Source organism: Zosterops lateralis (genome assembly GCF_965231275.1).
Source record: "Zosterops lateralis genome assembly, chromosome: Z".
Lineage (NCBI taxonomy): Eukaryota > Metazoa > Chordata > Aves > Passeriformes > Zosteropidae > Zosterops > Zosterops lateralis.
Window position 1 is genome coordinate 62,298,491 of NC_139800.1, and position 26,586 is coordinate 62,325,076.

The following is a 26,586-nucleotide window of genomic DNA, read 5'->3' on the forward strand; positions in this document are numbered from 1 at the left end:
TCACAAGCTACAGGAGTAAAAATTTTTTCCCAAGGTCATGCTCATATTTTAGAAAATTTCTTTTTCCTTATAATAAATTCAAAGAATTTTACAACTTGAAAAAAAATAAAATAAGTCGTATAAGATCCAAGGAGGAAATTTATATTACAATCAAATTTTTAGGATTTACTCTATAATCTGTTTTTAACTGCCTAGATAAGTAAATAATAATAAAGTAATAACTTCAGCAGAATATCCTTCAGAGACATGAGTTGATATCAAATCTATTTTTATATAATAATTCTACAGTGAACCAGATACTTAGTTCTATTCCTTTACCTGTTAGATAAATTTTGTTTGTTGTGGCCCAGCCAACAGCAAGTGGTCCCAAACCAAGACTTCCTTCATTAGTACACCACCATGAAACAGTTTGAAGGACATTACAAGTAAAACCAAAATATCCCATGAGAAAACTAATTAATGGCACATATTCTGAATAAGGAAGAAGGTGTTTGAAGATAGGAAAGTAGGGTAGCATTTATTGAAATGACATATTTTCTAGGTAAGCTGCTAATAAGTGATATCACAACACCCATATGCTAATCTTTGGAGCAAAACATTACTCAGAAACTTTAAGTTTGTTCCAAATAAGTGAATCAAAAGTCAATAGTGTATATCAAGCAAGGTTATTTAACAAATAATTTGATTATTAGTACGAAAGCAGACCAGAATGAATTTTCCTCTTTTTTTCCTCTATCACAGCATGCACCAGGGGTAAGTCTATTACAGCATAAGCACAAAGAGGTCTGTATTCCTCACCATTTCCTATATTTACATTACCTGTTGTAATTTACATGCACCCAGTCAAGTGGCATCTTAAGAATTTAAAATATTGTAGAGACTACTATTCTGATTTCAAACAATCCACTTATCTGTACTAGTAGATGATTTAGCTCTCTAAACCAATTCTTCTTGGAATGATCATAACTTTTTATTCAAATTAGGTTTTTGTATTATGCATTAATAGCAACACAATAAAAAGAACGGTGAGAAATTGATTGACTGTATTGAGAAAAGAGATTCAGAGAAGTTGAACAAGAGACCGCATTTTCTGACCCTTTTTTCACAGGATCCTACTGTACTAGCCACTTAGCCCGTGCAAGCCCCTTTATCCCTATTGACCAGGCAGCTGTATGAGCACTGATAGTGGCATGGGGCTGAAGTCAGTGACTGGTGCAGGGCCCACAACTTGGCAGCAGTGCCAGTTTATGCTAGATTAAATTGACAAAATTATGATGAAAATAATAGATTGCCTGCATTAAACTTACAGACCTTGAGAAATTATCTCTATAGAGGAACTGAAAGGACTGTGTTTATACATGCATGCTAAGATACCTGAACAAAAAATTCTGTTACATTTAACAGCAACAAAACTGGAAAGCATATGCATAAAATAACAGAAACTCCTCTCTTCACCTGCTTTTGTTTCACATATTTAAAGTAATTTAAAAAAAATTTAACAAGGCTTTCTGTATACTCTTGGTTTAGGCTGTAGTGTTCAATAAAAATAAAGTGGTTCTTTATGTGGAAAAGAATTAGGAATTCTCAATACTTTATGGAGTTTTCGCTGAAGTACTCCAGGACTGAAGTTACTGTAACTTGTAAGTTCCATAGAAAAATTGGCAAAGACAAAAATATAGAAATTTTGAAAGAACAACATGTAATTTTGAGAACAGGATAGCCCCTGTTCTTTGACCAGTACTCTTACATCTGTGTTTTGTATTAAAAACAAAGACAAAAAAGCCTGTACTGTTTCCACTGCTTTTATTATTTTTCTGAAAACAGAGGATATGCAAAATAAAAACAACAACAACAACAAAACCCCAACAAACAAAACAAAAAATCCTGTATAAAAAAAAAAATGACAGTAAGGTTCTAACTCCAGCCCACAAAAGCCAAGAAATTTAAAGTTAATCTGACATTCAATCCTTAAATCATGCAAGGGTGCTTCTTTTTTTTTTTTTTTCCAAAAAATGACAATGCAAGGTAATGACAAGTTGTCAGCCCTAACTTTGAATTGCCTGAAGTTTGTCATTTGGTGTTTGTGTCACAACCTTAATGTTATTTAAATGTAGTTTTTAGTATCTATTATTTAAAAAGGTCTACTTTATGACAGCAAAAAGCTTTGATGGAATAAACCTCAAAGTACACTGTAGTGCTGGTATGCCACTTCATTAGAAGTAGTGCATAAAACATATGCTGTTGACAAATCTAATTCATTAAATTTGAGGTAGAAGCACTTTAAAGCAACTGGATGGCATCATTAGCCACAGTTCCTTTCATAAATTATTCCTCTTTTTTCTTTTGAATGATTTTGTCAGTGTTCCCTTTTCAGACTGGGAACATTTTTGCCTTAAAGTTCAATTCCTTCAACATGTTTGGACAAGTTAAATAAGTAGTTTATTTGCTAACACTGAAATTGTAAGCTGATTATTTCACCCATATTAACTAAAGAGGAAGAAAATTGAGCAACAATGTATAAGAGATTCAGCCTTATTAAACATAAAATTTTAAGAGAAGTAAAGATAACCTAGTACAACAGAATAACACTGGCGGCCTTTTGCATTGCTATGGAGATAACTTGGATTTGATATTGAATTGAATTCTGCAAGAGAGAAGATTAGACATATCACAGAGCTGGTGACTAGATGTCATATTTAGTTATAAAAGGAAGAGTTGCTAACTATATTACTTGGAGTTTTAGGCAAAGATCAAAATTGGTACAGGAACTAAAGACTACAATAAGGCACATAAATGAAGAAAAACTGGTATTTGAAGCATGGCCCATTAGAGCAACCTTCCAAAAGCAGAAACACGTAACTAGTCCAAACCTGATCAAATTCCATCTCAGAATACTGTTGCCTGTGAGAACATTTAAATTCTTATCTTTGGATCAGAAAGAATTAAGTGCTACTCTCACTGAGGTCTTTAAAACCAAACCACAGTGCAGGAACTTCACTGAATATCTAAACAATAAAGTGAAAAAGGATGGACTAAATATATGCAACTTATGATTAAATTCCACTAACAACATATCCAAAGAAATTCTAAACTATACAGTATACACAGAAAATGAAAACTAAAAAAATCAAAATCTCTTAATTGAGGACTCTTTATGTAACATAATTTTTCTTTTAATTTCTTATAAAGTAACCTAAATTTATAATTTGAAAAAAACAACTACCCACAGAAATTTCTGCATAGAATACATAATCATACTTCAATATGTCAGTACCTTACACAAATATTTTCTAATGAATTACATGGATTAGCAAAGAATGCTGCCTTGTTCAAGAAAAGCCCATGAATAGCAGATTACACCATCCTATATATTTTTAGACAGACATATGTACACATACACCTCTTCAACTAGATTAAGTGCCTGGAGTTAATTCTATACTATATCTCTGCAGAGAAAAAATATTCCAACATAATACTTCCTGTGAAAATTTAACAGGTGGATGTCTTACTTTGAAAAGTAACTTAAATATGAAAACACTTCCAAATATAATTGACTGAGGCCTATTTTATGCCTCCAAGGATTGCAGCAAATCAAGATGTGGAAGCAGACACACTAATTTACTGTAAAAGTTCTTTGAGAGACAACATACTGTCCATTTCTAGTTCTCTATGCTTGAATACACACATTTCCTTCTGCACGTGTGAAAATGCTCTGCTCAATATGCCTGATTAAGTCATCCTGCCAACTATGCCACTTGTAGCAGTGTAGCAGAGAGAAGACTCTCAGTCAGGCACAAGAAATATGACAGTGATTATGTGGATGACCATGATTAGAATTAATGCTAATACAGTGTCTAAATTTGTCAATCCAATACATAAGATAAGTGGGTTGAAAGGGTTGTAATATTAGAGGCTTGGCTAGGAACATACAGGTTTTACAGTCTTTAGCCTTACAGAATGCACAGTTACAAAGCAACAAAGTACCTATGGAACTACTTTATCACTGTATGTGGCTGGATATAACTGCTTTTTTACTCAAACCTCCAAAAATCAGTTTTCCCTGCCTTTGGGTTGGACACACCCTGCAGGTATCCCTGCTGGGGAGCAGGGGGAGGATCAACCAGAAGCCGTCTGCATGTTTGAGAGATCAGTTTGCCCAGTCTCCACCAACATTTTATACCCTTTTGCAGGCCAAGGTGCATCACAGTCAATGACAATGATCAAAAGCTCTCCCATCTCTGCAATACATCAATTATACAACCATCCAGACAGTTCCTCCTGCAATTCCTACCTGGTGTTCTTACCTTAGGACAATTCCCACCACAGGTTTTTATCTTAGATCAAATTAAATTGTCTATCAAAGACAATGAAAAGGGAGGAGGTGTGTGTGTTGGAGGTGCCGGGAGGAGAACTGCACACAAAAACCTGGCTATCTTTTGTCAGGTCACATTTACCACATTAGTCAGCATTTACCTCAGAAGATTAATGACATGTATGTCCAGTATGCTACACATAAAATTTTCCTAATTAGTCTCCAAATTAATGCTCATCCTGCTCTTTTTCCATTTTGTTCCCTCTATTGCCATACTGTCCTTACATGTATATGGAACAGTCATCTATGTTTAAGCTTTGCACTACCAAAACATGAGAAGAGTTACCTGCGGATGGGCAAGCAAGATCTGCAATGTCTGCTGATAACAGGTGTCCCACCTTAAGGGACAACAAATAGTTACAAAGAACCTCTATGATCCTCTGTTGACAGCTCAAACTTCCACTCAGCCCTGGTGAGACCCTACCGGGAGCACTGTGTCAGCCATGCTTGGACAAGTCCAGAGGATGGGACAAATCACAGTGCCTCTGCTACGAAGACAGGCTGAGAGAGTTGGGGCTGTTGACAGTGGAGATGAGAATGCCCTGGACAAACCTTATCATAATTTTTCAATATTTAAAAGGAGCTTGTAGTGGGTTGAAACTAGACGACCTTTAAGATCTTTTCCAACTTATCCCATTGTATGAATCTCACTTTAAGTAGCAAATCAATGTCTGATACCCATATGTTGCAATCTTATATTCCAGTTACATATTGATTAAAAAACCAGAATTGTAACATTCTGTAGGGTATTTTGATACTTTCTTGCTCTTGTTGCACCTTCATTATCTGCCCTATAATAATTCACGCCATACTTTCTCCTAACTTCTTTTCAGTACTTCTGTCCTCCTTCTACCCACAATCATCTCTACCTTTTCCCTCTATCCTGACCTCAAGTTCAGTGAGCAGTGACCTGCAGAGAAGGTAGAAAGTGTACATGTAACACGTTACACCACTGGCTATATCGTGTCAAACTCGATTTTCCAATGTCTGCGAGCCAGGTTTCATGTCTATCTGCATTCTGGGCACATTCTGGTTGGCAGCTGCCTAGTCAGAAATAAAACTGGGGGGACGGATGTGTTATTGCTGAGAAGAAACCATTCTGGAATATTCATAGTATATATAGACTGCAATTAACAACATTCAATTATTAGAAAAACTTACAGTATCTTCTAGCATTACCTACACTTACCATTTTAAATGCAGTTACTTAGAGAAGAACAAAATACCATAAGACAAAGAAAATGCATTTTACAGGGCCAAAACAAAGTAATCAGTAAACAATGTGAATCAGCTTATGGGCATGCTAAAAAAAAAAAAAAAAAAAAAAAAAAAAAAAAAAAAAAAGAGAGAGAGAGAGAGAAAGAAGGTGAAACGACTTTGATGAATGAAAAATTGTTGATCACCTCAGAATGGATCTCCTACGTAGCAAAAATGCTATTAGGAGGTCACCAGGGAAACTAGGTCAATTAAGTATTCCAGGCAGGTATATATGGCATTTAGGACGGGGCAAAAGGGTAGTAATATGATTAAGAGGGTCTAAGCAGCGATAGATTAACTCATGTCAGACAACGAAAAGAAACTTGAACTGTATGTGGTAAGAAAATTAAGTATTAAATGCAAAATAAAACCATTTCATGCATATATTTTAAAAAAAAAAACAACCAAACAACCAAAACCTTAGTCCAAGACACAAGAGACTGAAAGTTCACTAAAAAAATATAGTTCACTAATTCATAACTGAGTCAACTAATACACATAAACTCATGTTTATGTGTTTTGTTCAGAGTTACTGAACAAGCTGCTGAACACTATTCTGTGCTCTCTACATTTGTCCATCAGCATTGATTTACTGACATACATTAACAGAAAGTGAGCTGGCAGAAAGGCAGATGAATGCAAGGAGATAAGAAGATGGGCTGAGCTTATAACAGTCATAAAAATAAATGTCCTTTGCAACAAAAATGGTTACATGAAAGAAACACAAAGGTTACATCCTGAGAAGAACATGAAGACTTTTTAAAAATAAGTATTAAGTTATGATAACCGAGAGTTTATATAATAAGTATAGCTTGAAGAAGCAATTTTCACAATGCTTGTTCTGCCTTCCTATATTCATTAGCTCATGAAAGAAACTATAGGTATGTTTAAAGAAAGATGATTACTACTAAGAAGCTCCCGTAGCTTCTATGGATTTATATTGTATTATTTCTAATCCTTGTAATCCCTTAACACTACAGAAGAAAATTTAAATTCTTTCCGTTTCAAGAAACCACAAACAGTGTTTCATACTGAAGAAAAAATGGACTTTAAGTGGCATAAAGTTAGATTTTTATCCACATGAAGGCAGTGTGGAGACACTTAATACTGCTTTAGATTTTATGACTGATTTTTCAGCGTAGTTTCAGGATTGTTTTTTTTACAAAGCTGTGATTACTAAAAGTTTGCCTATGGCATTGTAAGTATCATTTTAAAAAGTATATGTGTTATGTTTAGGCAGAAGAAAAAAGCCCCAATGAATAATTTTACTGAATTGGTTAATGAGTCAACTGGTAATCTTGTTTGCATGATGGCAAGTATTTTAAGCACATACTACAAAATATATTTCACTAATAAAAAAGTCTGTCTTAATGGAAAAGATGCTTCTGCATGGACATCATCACTGTCAAAATGCACAAGTAATTACATAAAATTTTCAACACAGCAAGTCAAGAGGCTTATGAGGGACAAATTACACATTACAAATTACACATTTAAAAAGAAATTTTAAAAAAATAAAAGATACCCAAAGTTGCAAAGTTAAGGAAAAAGTGGCAGAAAACACTTTGAGAAACAGACTGAGATTTACAGACAAGGATGAAGAGTGATAACATAGAAAGCAGCAGCACCAATAAGGCCTGAAGAAAGATAACTGCGTGAAGTAAAATAGCTATCTGTGGGAAATGTAAGAAGTTCAAGGCAGAAGACATGGTGGTAATATAAATATGCGTGGAATATAAAGGAAATAAAAAGTATAAAGTAGAAAGCCAGAACAGTGTAATGAAAATGAAAACTCTTTTTTCTCTCTAGGTAATACAATTAATAAAGGACATCTGAAAGAGATGGACACCTGATACATTGTAAATAAAATCCTTCTGTGATAGAGGAAAACAAACATTTATTTTCCTGATCTTGGCTTCTTAATGAACTGGACATGAGGGCTGTACAGCCATTCCTAATCACCCTCAAAATGTAATTAGAAGTTTTGTAAGTCAAATACCATGTGTGTAGCACTGAAAAGCACTTCCTAAATTTCATAAAACATGTCACAGGTACTGTAGAAGAGAATGTGTAAAAGTAGATACTATCCAAAACCCAGAGACAAACTGTTTAAACATAATTTATAGGACTGAGCAACTGAATTGTATATTTGACAAATACATTAAAGAAAACCTAGAGAAACTTAAAAATACATCAGACAAAAAGCTTGCTCCCTATGAGACCTATGAGACACTTAGCTACCATAATGAGACCACAACAACGATGGAAAGGAAAAAAATATTTTAGACTTTTAATGAACCAAATAATAGAATCAGGGAGTAAGTGAATTCCAAACTCAGCAGCCATCACTGAAATAATGGTTTAAAAACTTAATTTTTTAAAACTACCTTTTGGTAATAATGTATTTTGAAGAAAAAATAGATGTGAAATGTTCGTGATCTCAGGTATTTTGATTCTACACTATTTTATATGTGCCAGAGACATGTGGAAAATAAGTTAATTCTTAAAGGTAATAAATGGTCACCATATAAGTATGAATGATAGAATCAAGAATATCCAGAGTTGGAAGGGACCTCAAGGATCATCAAAGTAAAAGTCCTGGGCCTGCACATGCCATCCCAGAGTCAGACCACATGCCTGAGAGTGTTGTCCAAACACTGATTGAATTCTGCAGGCCTGAGGCTGTGATCACTTCCCTGGGAAGCCTGTTACAGTGCCCAGCCACCCCCAGGGTGAAAAGCCTAAATCTAACCAAAATCTCCCCTGATACAGCTTCACAGCTGTGTACAACTTCTTCACTAGCAGCTAGTTACCGTATCATATGCTGAAGACATCTCCAGCCTGCTAAGAGTTCTATGACATAAAACTGCTGTTAGTTATCAATTAAGTAATTAATAGAAGCTACTCTTGGTTCATAAGAAGTAAACTGTTCAAAATAAAGTAAAAGTTTACAAGAATTAAAATCAATACCTTTACAGTCCAGACAAATCAATAGTAAAAGTATAAAGGTGCAACAGGTACAAAATAGAAAATGCCACTAATCTTCATTGTCAATAGAGATGTGCAAGCAATAAATGTACTCTGAATATTAACTCTAAATATCTAAGGGGTTTTCAGCGTCATTTTTGCAAAATGAGTAGTGACAAAGGTTGTTGATGGTTATTTCTTCATGCTTACACATAAAAATATAGCTGCAATGTTAAGGAAACAAGAGACAGGGAAAACTTCAGCAAGCATTAAGGGTACCAGAATACTTTTTAAACAGCAAGACAAGAGTCTTCTGTGGTCTGGAAGAACTGTTTTTCTGTTTTGATATTCTAGGAAACTCAGATTTAAACCAAGTGTCCAATCTGCTGTCAAATTTTAGATGTCTGCAGCTATGTGGTTTTGGTTTTTCAGGGACACCTAAGTTTTATAGCAGTGGTGAGCTCAAAGCATTGCTTCTATTGATCTAAGCTGCAGTGACAAAATCTCAGCACTTCTGAGTTTCGTTGTACATATCTCAATTTACAGGTGTTAAATATGAAAGAGTATCTGAAATACCTCAATGAGTACAGGGTGACCCCCAATGAGTACAGGGTGACTTGTCCCCAATTTAGTTCTCTAAAGGGGCATTTCAACTATCTTTTTTTTTTTTTTTTTTTTTTCTTGAATGTATGCATTCCACTCTCAAACTGCAGAAAAACCGAATAGAAGTATTCTACACAGCTACTTCTATTTGCTGGGAAGCATCAACAGATTTCTTGAAAAACATCTGTTCAGTGCATGACATGACAGAGAAATAGTCAAAAGCCATCTCTCAAATACAGAAGAGACCTAAATAAAGAGTGACACACCAAAAAAAAGTTTCTCAAACAGCAAATCTGGGCATTTTTACATTTCTAAATTCTACGCTGAGTGCTTGAGGTACAAGATAAACATTATTTTGATCTCTTCATATTGCTTTGTAATGGAAAAAAAAAAAAAATCAAGCCTTGACTCCCATAACAAAAACTTCGTACCAACTTGATCAGAGGGGCAGGAATGCCTTCCCTTCACCAACAAGGCAGAAAGCCGTTCCCGAAAACATGTGGCTCGATTTTCTGGCTGTAGCAGTACCTGCCTACCCGCACCACGAGTGCATGCATCACACGGCTTCGGAACTTTGAAAAGTTTCTCCGAGACACTGAGAAAATTGTTCTGAGGGTCAGAAATCCCTGGTCCCTTTCCTGACTCTTAGAGCCAGCCACCAGCCTGTTCCAGAGGTAACACACTTCAGCCGGCATACAGACCGACCCTGCCAGACCTCTTTCCCCAGTTTCAGTCCTGCCGAGCACCAGGGACGGTGCTTTCCCGACCCGGCGAGAGGCCAGGCGTTTCCCGCTCTCCTCTCCGCCCCCGGCCCGCCCCCCGGCCTGAAGGCCCCGCTCCTCTCGGTGCCAGGGCAGACCGCCCGTCCCGCTCCCGACGAGCCGGGCCTGGGGCCGGGGGGCCGCCTCGGCCGGACTGGGCACCGCCTTCCCGCCGCGGGCGCAGCGCCCACCAGCGCCCCGCACCCCTGGGAGCCCGGGGACGGCTCTGCCGTGCCGCACAGGAGGGAGAACAGGCTGCCGAGGCGGACCCCGGCCCGGCCCGCACGGTGAGGGGAGAGGAAGGGCGGCCCCGCCGGGGCCACTTACCCGGCCGGGATCCCCCGCGGCTCCGCCTGGCGGCCCCGGCGACCGCGGAGCGTCAGTAACAACGTCCCGGAACGGCCGCGCCGCCACTTCCGGGGCGGGGCCAGGGCAGGCGGGAGCGGCGGCGCCTGGCGGGCTCCGGGCCGGGCCGGGCTCCGAGACAGGCCGAGCCGAGGCACAGTCAGCGCCGGCGGGGCGCCCGCTCCCTCCCGCGGCCTCCGTACGTAAGCCTGGAGGGCTCCCCCCGCAGCCGGGAGGCCTCGCCCGGCGCGTCCCCGGGAGGGGTGGCGGGGTTCCCCCGCGGGGCCCTGAGAGGCCGCCCGGCACTGCCGACAGCGGAGCAGGGCTCCAAGGGCCGAACCTCCAGGCTTTTGGGTGCCGAGCCGAGGTGCCGGACCTGGGGGGCTCGGCCCACTGCGGGCTGCGGTTTGGGGGCCTCGGGCTACTCCGTTACCGCCTCTCAGGTGTCTCTGCTGCGGCGGGCAGTGAGAGCTTAAATCGTTGTGTGCCCGCATTCATTCCTTTCGGTGTGTTCTCCTATTTTAATGGAAATGAACTAGCAAATACTAGTCAAGCCTTGCGAGCAACTTCTCGTGGCGTGTTATTTTGTGTGTTTAATGTTTCCTTTTCATTCTTCTTTCGACAGATGGCAAGTGGCAGCCAGAAAAGGATAATACAAATAACTGGATTTAACAAACAAGAGAAGAAGGCACTGCTCAAATGCCTGTTCAAGCTGAACTGTGTTTTTATAGAGAGTAAGGTATTGTTCATTGCAATACAGCAAAAAGGATTAGAGTTGGAAGTAAAAATGCAAGTCTTAGAAGAAAGGACTGTTCAGTAGGTTAGTTGTATATAAACAAATAATTTAAATGTTTCCAGTGATACAAGTGTGTTGTTTTGTTTTGTTAGAAATACAGAAATTGTACGCATCTCATAGCAAAAAAGCTGTGCAAGAGTGAAAAGATCTTAGCTGTGTGCGCTGCTGGTGAGTAAAAGATTTGCTGTTTAATTTCATAGCATCACGGCATAAGTCTGGAACGGATCCTTAAAAGGGTTTTAGTTATCTATTTTCTTTTTGTGAATGAATGATCTTACAAACCTTCATTCTTCTTGTTCCATTAGCCTTGATTTTTAACATAGTACTATATTGAAGGTATGATGACTCAAGTCCACTTTTTTTGTTTTTATTTTTGTACCAAATGATATTCCTGCAATCTCCCTTTGTTGGATCTGCATCCAACAGAAATCCAATCTCTATCCCACCCAAACAGAAAATTTTGTTATACATTAGATAAGGAAGTCATGCTTAAACTACTTGGATGTTTAAAAGAGCGCAGAGGAAGTATGAACAGCTGTACTCAGCATGGATTTTTGATGATAAATTCACATGGAACATTTGCTGGTAAAAGTCACTGTAAGTTCCTGTTTATGCAGCAAGAGAAAATTCCAGGCTGTTGCCATTCTGATGCAAGCTTCAAGCAAGGTCTTTCCTCTTTAACTAGGATCTGATGCTGAAATCTCCTACATAAACACCTCAAATGCTTTTAGAATGAAAATTCTGTATTTTAAGATTTATTTATAGACTGATCACCTGTCAGAATTCTGTGATGAGGTTGCAGTTGTTAGGATGGATAATCTTCAATTAAGAGATAATAGACAAATGACTAAACATACATTTGGGTTTAAAGATATATGCAAATTCCTTGATTTCAAGACCATATTGGTAGGCATTTTCCATTGTCTCTTACAGCTTGAAAGTAGGGGGATATATGTATATGTATGTATTTTTGTGTCTGTATGTGTGTGTGTGTGTGTATGATTCTTTGTGCTAAAATAAAATTCTGCTTGCACTCTTATCAAAAATGAAATGGACCAAAACTTTCCATGAGGAAAAAAATACAAAAATGCATCTATGTTTCTGGCACAGCACTTCCTTTTAGCAATTTGAAACCTTTGAGTTAATGTGTTCTTACTTTTCTTGAACAGAGTGGAAATGGTATATGTAGTGCCTTCGTGGCAATGCAAAACTCTGTCATGTTTCTATACATGCAAATCCTCCCCAATACCATCTAATACTTTTTAATCCAGAAGAGGTGCTAATTTTGCATAATCATTAGTCTTACTCGTGATGGCAGAGACAGTATTCATTCTTACTGTGGTTTTTTCCAGGTAGCAAGGAAAGATCATGTTTAAGCACATTTAGAGCTCCACAGAGTTCAGCTGAAGTGCTATCAAGGATACCACTTGTTATGTACTTCCTAGGTGACAGAAGTTTTGAGATGGAAACTTTGCATGAAAGTGGTTTTAACATCCAGGTTGTGCGCAGCATACCTTTTCCAGTCATAAAGCTACCAGTACCTGTGCTAGGTTTTGTGGAAGTGCCATCTGTGCTCCTGCACTGAGACATTTTGTCAGTCAGCCCTGCTGTTCTGTGAAACCAATTAGGTTCACACAATTCAAGTCAATTTCACTTACAGTGTCTTCTGTAGGTAGTGTTTCAATACAGGAGCAGGGTACTAACCACTGCTCCTGACCTGAACCTGTAAGAAGAGAGAAAAGGGGAAGATCATTACATACTATATCAAAAGCATACATGTGGAAGATGAAAGAGGAGAGGCGGAGGAGGTGGAGCCAAGGGATGAGAGAAAAGGATGTGAAAAGAAGAAAGGGGAAAGAAAAAAGTATAAAACTGTGTCCCCCGAATATGGATATTCACTACACTAGCAGTGCAAGTAATATTAAGAATATATAAGAAAAAGAGCTTTCATGTTAAATGTCTAGTTCTTCTTTAAAATCATAGGTAGTAAAATATTTCTTCATTTTAGTACATTTGTATAAGTGTCAAATGGTATTAAAAATAAAGAACTTATAAGTTTCTGTGAAGTCCTAAGAGCAAAATCCAGGAAGCTGAGAAAATGTATTTGAGATTTTTGAGGACATAGACAAGTGTTTTATTTAGGAAGGGTAAAAAGATACTTAATAATTAAAAGAAAACAAAGCGATCATTTTCAGTGGCATTGTGAGATCTTTGATTCTGGAGTCTGAAGTGGAGAATTCTTGTAATAGGAAGAAGTTTTTTAAATGGTGCTTATAATTCCAGCTTTTATTTGCACAAGAAAGGTTTAGGTTAATTTTATATTAGTTCTTCAGTTGATTGCCATTTGTCTGCACGAAAAATCTTTTGTGTTTGACAGTTCATTTTCTTTTTAGGAAAGTGGGTACTGACTAAGGAGTACATAATTAATAGTGCTGAAAGTGGCAGATGGCTTGATGAAACAACGTACGAATGGGGATATGAAATTGAAAGAGACACCCATTATTCACCTCAAATGCAATCTGCACCTAAAAGATGGCGTGAAGAACTGACAAACTCTAGTGCTCCAGGGGCCTTCCACAGATGGAAAGTTGTCCTCCTTTTTAAGAAAGGTGATAAACGAATGGCATGTATTAGAAGGTAGGAGTTCCATCCCAGTTAAGTTGGTCCATAACAACCTCCAGCTGACCAAACTCTGAATTATTTTCATTAATACATTTCCGTACTTTTATAATGACTTTAAGTCTGCAACATCACTGCTTTTCTTGCCTTCTTTAATGTTAAAAATAACATGCATGTGTTTTTATCAAGTAAGCTGCTAACAGAAACTTCCTTCGTGAGGCAAGATACACAGATTTGCAGTTTTTATTTTGTTTGGGTGCTAGATTCAAATAGTAGCTGGAATTTGATGCTTTATTTCACTTGGCTGGATGATCTGACTGTGTCTTATGGATCTGGGCCACACTGTTACTGACCTGATCAGTCTTTGTGTCACATTTATGTAATGGGTTCTTTTAGTTCAGAAGATGTAATTTGTTCTAAAACAGATTATTCTTAATGTATTATAAATGCAACTAGTTTGGAAAGGGAAGACAGAAGTATAAAGGGAAAGAAAAGGAAGTAAAGAAAGAAAAAGATAAAGAAAAACAAAGTGCAAGAAAGCTGAGAACATATGTTTCTTTTCCATATTCTTCCTACACATTTGGATTCATTACTTTTAATTCTACATGTAAATTGAAATCAGTGCATATTTAAGTCCTTTTTGCATCTAGTACAGTAAAAGGAGCATCTCCTGACAATTTCAGAGCTTTCTATTCATTCAGATACTGTCCAGCTTTCTACTGAGATCCCAGTTAGTTACGACTGCTCAGGTCTGAGTGTGCCACAGATGCACAGTCAAGAAGGGAAGTGCAGTTTGTTGGATCATAGTACACAGCTGTATGCTGCATCACAGAATGTCTGTCTGTATTTCATAAAGACAAAGTGAGGGGTAATTGTAGGTGCTATCTTCTGATTTTGCCACCTGAAGATATTTTAAGTATGCTATTTTTTGGCTGATTGGGAGAACTTACTATGTGCCGCTACACTTGTGAAAAATGCTGCTTCTTTTTCCATGAAAACTGCTTATGTAGATGTTCTTAACGCTGTTGAAATCCTGTCTTGTGCATTGCTGTCTGTTTCTATTTCTTGCAATAGAAAAAATCTTTAGCAGGAACATCAGTAAGACAGGAGAACAGGTTTTGTAGAAGATGTTTTTCTTCAGACTATTTCCTGTGCACCCAATATGGGGATCCTTTTAGTCAGTCATAAAACACAGACAAGTAGATATTTTTTGTCTTCAGCAGATACTGTTTTCCGTCATAAAGGATGCTGTAGCTTTGGGAAAAGTCTGGGGTTTTTCTAATATTTGTCAACACTGTGCCTTTTATCCTCTTTCTATGCTCTTCCTGCCTTTAGCTGTTGGATAGGTAAGTGTGTAAGACCAGCACAATTTTCTTTTTTTATATCTGTATTATGAAAAATAAAACCTATATTCAGAATGTCATTAGATCTTATTTTTGCACCTTTTGTCTGGCATTCTTTCTAAAAGATAGGAGCACTTGCACCTCTACAGGTCTGGAAATTGTCCGTGGGGAAACCATTATGTGTAATGATGTCCCAAAGACAAGCAGATCTCTTTTCTGTATATGATACTGGACAGCACTAATGCTGCAAATGTATATTTCTGTTATGAAAACATCATATTACATTTCAGAAAAGCGGTGTGCCATTTTTTGTTAACTGCTTAATTTATAGGAAAACTTAACTGAAAGTTCATTATTTTGGGGTACATAATGCAACAAATTATAGCTGCTGTCATCAAATTTGATACTTGAAAAGGGTGCACAGGTGAAACTATCAATCTGATATATTGGAGGCATACATCGATTTTAATAAGTAGTGTTAAATTTTGAAGAGAAGGGGTGCTTTGTTAAATGGGTTCTTTCATTTTCTGAAGGCTATTAAATGCCTTTTTATCTTACTTTCTAATGAAGTTTGTGCTGTGCATACATTGAGGAACCTAGGAGCAAGTTGCACTTGCATGCTTGTATTTTGTGAATGTTATTGTAGCTTTAGGCAGTGTTACTATAATATAGTAAATATGTCTTCCTAAATATGTTTATGTAGAGTTCTTAAAGCTGGAAAGGCAACCATATGTTCATCTGAAAATGCAGAGCACAATATAACTCATGTATTCATCGGTGGTAAAATTTCTCCTTTACAAAATAAAAAGTGGCTCTCTGAAGCTCGACACTACCCTTTGCATTATATAGGACATTACCTTTTTCAAGTGAGTAAATTAATTTATTGATTTCTGTGAATAATGCAGTGTTAATAATGGAGGGGAATATAATCAGCCTGAATGTTTTGTGATTTGATTAAAGGTAAGCTCTCTGATTCTGGGACCATGCATCACAGAGATAGGAAGGCTCACAGATGTATACAAATACCTGAAGGGAGGATGCAAAGTAGACAGAGCCTGGCAGTTGCCTTTGGTGCCCAGTTACAGGAAAATGGGTACAAATGGAAAGTCAGGAACCGCTTGGGGTTTTTTGCCCTGAGGTTGATGAAACACTGTAACAGGTTGTCTGAAGAGGCTGTAGTCTCCAGATGCCGTCTGCACATGGTCCTGTGCTAGTGCAGAATTCACTAGAACCAGAATATTGTGTTACTGTTTCCCTTAAGAGAGATGCCTCATGTTTCATACTTGTTTGCTTACCAGATGCACTGTTCAGAAATTTTTAATAATTTGAATTTCTTAGAAATTCTTAATAATTTGATCTGGAACTACTCAAAGGCTTCAGAATATTAATTTAGTGTGGTAGTTTCTCAGACTCTGGGGTGACTTTAGTCAACTGCTAATTGAAACTACCACCTTTGCAAGCAAGTAGGAGCTAAAACTGTGTTTGTTACCATTTGTGAATGCTTTGGTCTCTTCTAATCAAATAATTTTGTTCTCCCTGTAGTAAAGGTATTACGAAAGATTGAGACAATGGTTGGAAGGTCTTAATGTTGACATCCTGAATAAAACACATCAATGTGGGCTCTTACTCTAGTGCTTACTCTCTTAATGAAATTTGTTTAGGGAAGTTGTTCTCATTTAAACCTTTCAGCTAAGATGGACATTTTCATAGATGAATTAATGTAAAGTTTTTATGGCTACCTCACCTTTTATTAATCTTTTATCAAAATCATGTGTTTCTTGCTATGCACCCTGAATTCTTCCCAGGTAAGATAACAACATTCCATCTTAATGAGTCCATTGACTTGCACATACCTTTTTTTTTCTTAGATTTCATTAAAGTAACTCACCTCAGAGACTAAGAGAACATTAGCTTTCTATTTAAATGAATCTGAAGAACTCAGGAAACTGCCAAGGCTCCTAGTCTCTTAGAAGGAAAAGAATAAAACATAGGCAATCAAATCATAGCACTTGTCCAAATATATTAAGCTTTATCAAAGAATGTTATGGACATGTTCTTTTCTCTTTGTCCCAGAAGTACTTGGCGTATAATTCAGTAGATGGTTCCAACTTCATAAATTTGTAATCATGCTATCTGACTGCTACTTCTAGCAAATGTAAATCTCATTCCTCCCCTAAGCATCCATATATGTGTCTAGATGATGGATTTAGCAAAATAGCATTATATTCTTTTCAGGGAAACTGAAACTCCACTGATGTTCAGAGTATTCTTGGTGTGATTTTTTTTTTTTTTTTTTTTAAACTAAGTCTTTGCTTCATGGTTATATTTCAGTGTCTGATCTTATTATCTCAACCTTGTAAATCTACTGTTAAAATACTGTGTGGTATTGTCATTGATGATATGATTCTATAAGGTGTCAAATTTATTGGTTCAGGATATTAAAACACATGCCTGATTTTAGGAAGCTAGTCTCATACTTGAACAGTGGCTTTAAAAGCTTTGCTGGATGCATGCTGGAGTTGCTAAATTTTTGCCAAGATTGTACTATAAATTGTTTGAATAGAAGTGTTTTAATGAGCATATTGAAACCAGTGTGCCTGAAGGGCCATAAGAAGTAAAGACTAGTTAATGCATCAGAGTTTAATTATCCATGGCTTATCAAAACCTATTTAGAACTCTGTGTTCAAGTTACCAAAAATACTTCACTCTTTGGAAATGTGCAAGAAGTTTTGGTTCTCAATATTTGTTTAAAGATAGTTACGCAAGTGCCAAATACATTTGTTTTGAATAATATGTTTAAAGGAAAATCTGAAAATAGGATGAGACATGTAACTTTTGAAAGTTAATCTTGACAACATGGAAGTATAAACATCTTGTACCTTGTCATTGCATGCACTATTGTGTTTTCTCTACTGTTATGTCCCAGACTCAATTAACCTCTCAGACTGAAGTGTTTGAATTAATAGGCCAGTTACACCAAGCCTACCATACCTGCTCACAATAAAAAATAGCTAAGGGAATGTTTCACCTGTATCTATCTGATGATTCTTAACTCATCACACTGCAGGAGGAGTCTGTTTTTGTGGTTACCTGTTTATTTACTCTAAACAAATGTGTTGTATTCTTAACCTGTGTATCTTTGACGAAAAGCATGCATTGAAACTCTTACTAAAATGTATGTTCTCAATCCATTAAGTAAATTTTAAATTTTTTTAATAGTGATTTTTTTCAAGCAAAAGTTATTTTGTGGTGTTACTGAGAGCCTTTTCAGAATGAGTTTGAAACCAATTTGAGAAATGCTTCCTCATTTCCTGTTCTGAAGTAGGTGAAAATGATAGGTGGACTCAGAGAATTAATTACTAGACAAACAGACAAAAATATCAAAGAAAAAATAAGGGAGTAAAACGTATTAAATTTTAAATTACTAATTTGTTTCATGTTTATAGTCAAGAAATGAAAAGATCTCATTGTAGTGGTCCATATAAAATGAATAGACAAGTTGAAGAAGAAATGCCTCATAAAACCTTTACTACGTTTTTGACCAGTTGAAAATGTGTGAGCTCTGGTTTTAGTTTATGATTCAGCCACAGGGATTGTGATTTGACCTAAAGTCACGAGGGAAAAAAAAAAAAAAAAAAAAAAAAAAAAAAAAGAGACGCTTACCTTGGTAATTCCTATGCTGTAACTTCCTACATCAGTGATTTGTTTCCAAACCAGCAGCTCTTTATCTGACACATGATGTAGACCCTTACATAATTACATAAACATTTCAAAACAGTTTGCAATACAATATATAGAAAGACATAGCACATAAAAGTTGCTTAGACCATTAGCTTTGAAACAAAGTATTATTTTTTTTGCTCTGCAGAATGAAATACAAAATCCCAAAGATACAAAGATGAACCATTTCCTGGCTGCCCAAGAAACAGATCAAGTCATGTCTAAAATGCAACTTGCTGAAATGAAAAATGTTATTATAAAACATATGTATTTTACTGAGGTAAGTAATAGTTGATGCTTTATTAGCATTATTTATTTTATATACATATAATTATATTTTTATACTATATTAATTATATTAAAAGCCTCCATCTTTCATTATAGTATTAAGCCAATGAAGTAGATGCTTTAGATGCTGCCTTTTATCCTACAGTGTTTAATAATCCAATATTTACTACATCTACTGTTAGTTAAAATAAAACTTAGTAGTGGCAATTCATTGGCAGGAGTGTGTAGAAGACACGGTGTGCTACTTAAAACCTTAGTGTAATAGATGCGGATATAGTAGCAAATCTTGTTCAACGAAATGTCTTTGAATTACAGTTTTTCTATGATTTTCCTGTTATCTAGCTAACTTACACTAAGTTAAATTTTACTACTACTTAAATTTTTCAAAACAATCATATTGTAGAGCCAGTGTTTTGTTGACTGACATAGATGTTTTTTATTACAAATCAGAAGTAGAGCTAATGCACTTCTTTGGTATTATGTTGTCACGGATCTAATCCTGGTAAAATTTCTACATTAGTAGTTAACACTATTTCAAGTCAAGAAAAAGCAACTGCATACCTTGAGTTAGGATATATTATCTCTGTAAGTTACAGTGATGTGGATGATGGTGTCTAAGTATATTTCTAGGAACTTGTTTACATGAAGCACTGTAAGTTCTTAGTAGAAGAAGAATTAAAAGTTTTAAAACCTCAAGGTACACAAAATGTTTAAACACAAGATTACAAATAGAAAACTCATGCTGCTTAGATCTCTGCACCATCAAATGCTACATCTTTTATCAGTGACATTTTATCAAAGATATAGCCCTCCAGACATTAAAAAAATTGTTGTTAACTTTTCATGTATTTTACATACAGCAAGAGCTCTGGTTCAAACTATTATGTAGAAATGTGCAGATGGATTAACCCTTCCAAAGTGGTCTCTCCTAAAGATATTTTAGTAACATGGTGTAGTAAAATTGTAATACTAGGTAATAACTGAATATAATAGTAATACATTTTTGCACCTACTACCATTTTTTTGCATGCAAGAGGAATCCAAAGTTGGCATTTTGCCATAGAAAAACTGAAAATGTTTAATTTTCTAATGTCTAATCTAGGAACACTGTCCTTACAGAGTAACAACAGAAAGTAGCAAGGGAAAATGGGAAGGAAAATTTGCCCATATTTTATTCATTGTAAGTCATTTGTCCCCTATTTCATAGTTTAACCATCCAAAAGGCAAATCTAAGTAGACAAATCTAAATGCTGTGTTGTGCTTGAACTACGTTTAACAGAAGTTATCATTTGGGAAGTTTCATGCACTATTTATTGAATATATTGACTGCTATCCAGTGTTGCAGGTTGACTTTATACTATTTTACAGACTGTTAAGCATGGACTTATGCAAACAGACCACCTGAACAAATGCAATCCAGAGGTAAGAATTATTAAAAATAGGGCACGTTACACATATGGAATTTTATTATGCAGTTAGGCAAACATACTTTAATTGAAAAAGTAGCTATCAAAGAAACATTTTTAGATTTTGGCTGTCCAAAACTGTGATAAAGTTATTGATGCATTAAAGAGCATCATTGGGTGTTGAATGTTGTTTGCTCTTGCAATACTTTTAGTTCTGTCCATGTTACTACAAAGAAACTGCTTAATCCTGCTAGTTAAGAGAACTTTACCTACTAATGTTAGGAAAAATATGTCCTAATGTGATTTGAAGCGTCTTAAATTACTCGAGCACTGTATTTATGCAGTTGGAATAAAGGAAGAGTGTACACAATTTTTAGCACTGCTCACCTGCTTTTTCTAGTAGAGACAGATTGTAGCTACAGGTTATCTCACTATAAAAAGAAACAGTACTTATTCTTTCAGCACTTGCCTGATACTTAGTCATGCAGGTTTCCACCATCAACTGAAGCACAGATTGCGGTAGAATGCTTTATGTTTTCAGTCCTGTTTTCATAGTCACTTTGACTTAATTCCTTTTTTGTACTATTTAATTTTGCGCTTTTTTTAAAAAAAATTTTATTTTTTAATTTTTTTTTTATTTCCATTAAGCCAAATAAATGGCATAAAACAGGTACAGGTCAGCAGGTATTTATAACAAAGACTTTGTTAAGTCTTTGTTATAAATACCTGAAGTAAATTAATTCTTTTAAAATTTTACCCTGTCTATCTATAATGTTAAGAATAAATCTGTAAACAGTGTTGAAACATTGCCTCTCTAATACTCAAAAAGCATTTTATTCTTTGGCCATGAGCTACTAGTAGTGCATTTTATATGGTAACTTGTGTTACTTAAGGGCAATACTTAAATTATGTGGTAGCTTCCTGTATTTTTTGATAACTGAAAATCTGGTATCTTCAAGAGCCATACTAGATAGTTACTTGAAATCCGTTTTTTTTCTGATTTATTTCTATTGACAATAAGGGAGGAAGAAGAAAAATATTTTTAAAACATGAGCAATTAAATACTTTTGTTATGGTCCAACACCATCACTGTGTGTGTTTCTGCTCCTGATGAGGTTTGTGTTGAAATTTAATCTTGGGGTTTATTGAATTAATAGGATAAAAAAAATACTCCTCTTAACACGTGTAAGCTGAAATTGTTTTTCTGTACTCTTAAGAATGTTACCATTTTTTGTTTGCAAACTTTAAGCCTAATTGTAATATTCTTACTGTTCTGTCACTTTCATTGCTTTATGGAATATCCATTGCCAGCCTTCATATGATATGTGACTTCTATAGTCAGTATATTTATGGCTTTTATAAGCAGCTCCAGTAAACATTTCCAGTAATAGTAATGAAGTAAAATCAAACCTACAAATTAAATTAAAATATTAGATTTGCCTACTGTATTTTGTCATCTCAGTTTGTATCTGCTAGGAAGGCTTAGCTCAGCTAAGTGTTCTGTTCCATTACCATCCCAAAAATATTTATTTCTCTTTTGTCAGCTTTTATTTCACATCATACCATGTAAAAGATGTGTTGTGTGGGCCTTCTTATTTCATTTGTTTTTGCCCAAAATACTAATGATTGACTGATGAGGAATCAGCAGTTTCTTGTCAAGCACTACTGGTACAGAGTGCAAGCCAGTGAAGCTTGGACAGCCTATTGGATATTAAGTCTCTTCAGTAATAAGTGTCTCCTGATATTGACAAAAGTTTATTGCCTCAGTTTTGTATCATCCTTCTTTACCTCTTAGAAATGTGCTGAACCCTCTCTTTAGATCGCTGTTTGCATATAATTAACATTACAAAAGTATGAATGCAACCATTATTTCTAAAGGAAATTTTAGTGGAGATTTTAATAGTGCTTATATGAATTATAAGATCGAAATAAATGTGAGCTGCAATCACCAGATACACAAAGACTTGATTAAAAGAAAATTGTCTACATGAGCAACTTTATTTATTGTTAATGAAACAATGGCTTGCATTAGGAATCTGAGAGATGAGAAATTTGCAGAGAAACTAAATGTCTAATCCTAAGGTAGAGTTCATTCACTGAGATTTAGCTATGATTTAACCATGATTATAATTTCTTTCTGAATTTTTCATGTTTGAACAGAGCTTCTAATGTTTTTATCTTATTACTGGAACATTTTTGGAAGATATCTAACAGCAGTATATTCTTTAGATTTTAAATCCACAACTGGACTCAAAGTCTGTGTTAATTTAAAATTTAAACTAATCTTAAAACAATTGGTAAGATGTTTAGATTGGATAATAGGAAAATTTCTCCCTAGAAAGGATTGTCCAGCTCTGGAAAAGGCTTCCCAGAACAGTAAAGGAGTCATTGTCCCTGGAGAGATTTAGAAAATGTGTACAGGTGGCATTTAAGGATATGTTTTAGTGGTGGGCTTGCTGTTAATGGTTGGACTCAATGATACTAGAATTCTGTCCTAATCTGAACAATTCTATCTAATGCACATTAAGAGACAGGATTTTTGGCATATATCGTAAACTCTACAAGTTATCAGAAGCTACAGCAATAAATTTATGTAACTGTTCAATTCTCAGCAGACCAGTCATTCTGACCCTGCTTCTCTCAGCTGTGCCTTCTTATCTCAGAATAAGGAGAAATTTGAATTTACCAGAGCCTCAGGTTCTGTAGTCAAACAAAAAAAGGCTGTATTTCAAAAGAGAAGTTACCTGGCAGAAGAAAGCAATGCTTCAATTAGCAATACATTTGCAACTGGCATAAGCTTTGGCTTGAACCTGAACTAGAGGAAAGATGTTAATAGCAATGTGCTGAGACCTTCAATAGCTCATTAGTGTCATTAAGAGTTTTGCTGTCATGAGTGGCAGAGAATAAGATGGAAGTCCTGTGCCATTAAGATCTTCTTGACTGAAAGGACCCCTTCTGCTCGGAAATGAGTCTCTTACTCCCTCTCTGGCAGGGATGTAAGGTGGTGTAGAATAACCTCTATGTCTTAGTCACATCCCCTCTGGCTACGACAAAAATTAATTCTGTCCTGGCATAAACCAGGATATATAATACCAACATTTTGCTTAGAGATTTCCTGTGTTAGTAAAGTTGGTTAGTTAAAGGCTTTTCTTAATTTAAGTTGTAATTTTTATTAAAGTGATATTTCATTTCTAGGTTAAAAGGGTTGACTGGTCCAGGGGCACCTGGTCTATACTTCAAGGATTACTGGAGGAGGACTTACTTCATGATGTAGTCACAGAACTTGCTGCAGGCCAAATGTGCAGTGCACCTCCTGTGCAACTTCTTCATCCTCTTCTAGAATATGTCCTATTGGTGAGAAATGAAATTATTAAAAATAAAAGCAATAAATTGAAGTATTATGATCTTTGCTTAGTAGTTTTAGTGATGCATTCTTTTTGTGCTTATCAATGTGCTTGTAAAAAGAAAAGAGGATTTAAAAGAGGGTTTTTTCAAGTTAGGATTTATTTGTGAGCCAAATTAATGTAATGCTCTAAATATTGTGGAAGACTTGGCCACAAATATTTCTTGTTACTTTCAGAAGCAGCACTATGCTAGTATGCCATGGATGGAGATATTGAGAAGAAGGTTTGCTCTAAACAGTGGTGCATTCAACTGGAATATCACACTAGAGCAAGTTTTCCTTTTTCTCCTCCTGTTTTTTTGGTTTTGTTTTTTTTTTTTTCTTTTTTCTCCTTGGAGTTATGCATTAAATTGCATGTTACTTCAATGATTTAATTTGGTCACTTGGGATTGTAAAGATAAAAGAATATAAACAAACTATTAATGGTTATAGATATTATAGATACTTAGCTGGTCTGGAGTCAATATTATTTTCTCATTTTATTACAGGGAAACACCGATGCAATGTTTTTTGCCAAACTTTGTCATGTTTTTTACCTTATTCTTCATTGTGAACCTCCTTGGAAGTCCCCATCTATGTTAAAATATTATTTGGATCTTCTTCAGTGTCCTATCTGTAAGAAAGGTACATGGTCCTTGATAGAGATGCTTGTAAGGTAAGAAAGATTAATGAGGTACTGAATGCAATAGTTATGTTACTCCAAACTCAGGGGCAGCAGGGAAGCGTTGGCATTCTATTGCATCAAAGTTCTGTTTTCAGCAGAAGTTACCAGTATGTGAAATTCTAGAATTGTAACAGATTTGGACATGTCACTTCATGTTTCAAAAAGCGTTAGCTCACAGGCAGATACGCTTATTTTTCTTTCAAAATTTTTTTATTTTCTTAGCCTTATTCACTTTTAAAAAATTATTTTATTTCTCACGGTCTACAGAGTTTAGCAATCTGTGTGCTCTTGCTGTTGTTGTGTGTATACATATAGAAAAACACACACATGCATATATCTGCAGTTATATTCAAGGCTTATCTTACCAAGCATGAAATTTCATGTTGTATTTTGGTTTTAATCATAACCCTTACCATCTTTATGAGGAAGTCTGATTATATCTTATCTACGTCTAGAAAGACAAGGCAGTGATTAGTAGCTGTTTGGTTAGTCTTTGCTTTATCTAGAGAACTCACTTTTTGTAATCTGCATAAGCAGAAATTATTTTCTTCATTTGGAAAAGAAACTACACCTTTTCTTATTGCTGTGATAACCTTAAGTAACATTTAAATACTTTGGTACAACTGTGATTACAGATATGTGAACGTATGTGACTGTAAGCATGTCTTGAAGAACATGACAGAATTTTTCTTGTAGATGAAGTAATTTGTCTTTAAGTACTTCCTGGAGACTACAATCTGTAGTCCTGTGGAGTAATATGTATGAACTGTTATCTGAGCAGAAGTCTGTAGGATGTTACCATGTCTATAAAATATTACAAAATTATCTTGTATTTAAAGGATTTTAAAGATGTTCTGTTTAATATAGTAATTGTACAACATCTTAAGTAGAGACAGAAAAATGAAATCCAATTAAATTATTTGTTTAACACTATAATACAAAATCTTCATCTGGAGCACAAAAGCTCAGTCACAAACATGTTTAGTTCTTTTTTCTTTTGAAAAAAGCTTTAAAGTGAGAAAATTAGACTTTAAAATGTTGACTCTTGCTAGGGAGCAAGCTATCTCCTTGTCAAAACAGACCATATTCAAAGCTGACTTTTGTCAATGGATTATCTGTTATTTCTGTCATACAAATGAAATTTTTAATTTTTTATTTTTCAGGTCTTGCCTTTATTGTGAAACAGTTTGTCATACAGTCACAGTTTTAGGGAAAGAAGATGAACTGAGGATAGTTCATAAAACATTATTGAAGTTTTTCTTTGATTTAGTAAAAGGCGAAGTGGAGTTTCTGACAAAGAGGTGAGGTTTATAGAATAATACACATGCATTTCTTTATTTACAGCAGCTTCTATCCTGATTTGTGTATATCCCTGATAAGATACTGCTCTGCAGAGAAGTTTAGCAATTCTATTTATATTTCTTAATTCTTAGTTTGTTTATTTTAAATTATTTATTTATTTATTTTAAATTCATAGTTTTTTTCCTAATTATGTTTTTGATTAGGAGAACTGTTTACTTTTCCCAGCCCATTATTTCAGTAAGCATTTAATCTTGCTCATAAAGCAGTATTTTTAGATTTGCGGTACTTCGCTATTCATTCTTTAAGATAGGCAAGCTGCATTTTGAATATATTGATTATATGGGTTTTTTTAATTCAAAAAAACTGTTATCTCTGTGTTATCTTAGGGACACAAATACTTCTCCTTGGTTTATGAAGTATAAAAACGTCCAGGTTTTGGGTTGCCTTTATATAGTAATGGTGGCCTTTACTTTATGTAAATAGTGATATTTGAATTAGAATTAGAATTCCTCAGGTCTAACAGTAGTAGTCATCATCACGATACTTACTCTTCATCAGAAATTGTGTCTGATCTTTCCATAGTTAAAAATTGCCAAATCTATGTGTATTTTGAATGAAGACAGGGTTTCTGTCTGGTAACTATAACAATCAAAGTGGCATAAAGCTTTAGGGTTTTTTACCTTTTTTTTTTTTTTTTTTTCTTTTTTTTTTTTTTTTTTTTTTTTTTTTTTTTTTTTTTT

The 26,586-nt window shown here is 35.6% G+C and overlaps 2 protein-coding genes across 3 annotated transcripts in view; one reads left to right on the forward strand and one right to left on the reverse strand.

The window, feature by feature from the left end:
* Positions 1 to 10,493, reverse strand: part of KIAA0825 — a 235,221-nt gene extending 224,728 nt beyond the window's left edge. Inside the window, exon 1 of the mRNA XM_083884371.1 lies at positions 10,288 to 10,493. The gene's annotated coding sequence lies outside the window, so the exon portion shown is untranslated. The remainder of the gene's footprint in view (positions 1 to 10,287) is intronic.
* The window catches only part of SLF1 (SMC5-SMC6 complex localization factor 1), a 34,489-nt gene continuing 18,331 nt past the window's right edge, over positions 10,429 to 26,586 (forward strand). For both annotated transcript variants that reach the window (XM_083884369.1, XM_083884370.1), the window contains exons 1-10: positions 10,429 to 10,504; positions 10,931 to 11,044; positions 11,194 to 11,269; positions 13,495 to 13,738; positions 15,767 to 15,929; positions 18,932 to 19,063; positions 20,440 to 20,493; positions 23,673 to 23,831; positions 24,369 to 24,535; positions 25,708 to 25,845. In XM_083884369.1, coding sequence (XP_083740495.1) covers positions 10,931 to 11,044; positions 11,194 to 11,269; positions 13,495 to 13,738; positions 15,767 to 15,929; positions 18,932 to 19,063; positions 20,440 to 20,493; positions 23,673 to 23,831; positions 24,369 to 24,535; positions 25,708 to 25,845 — 1,247 coding nt within the window. In that variant the 5' untranslated portion in view covers positions 10,429 to 10,504. The remainder of the gene's footprint in view (positions 10,505 to 10,930; positions 11,045 to 11,193; positions 11,270 to 13,494; positions 13,739 to 15,766; positions 15,930 to 18,931; positions 19,064 to 20,439; positions 20,494 to 23,672; positions 23,832 to 24,368; positions 24,536 to 25,707; positions 25,846 to 26,586) is intronic.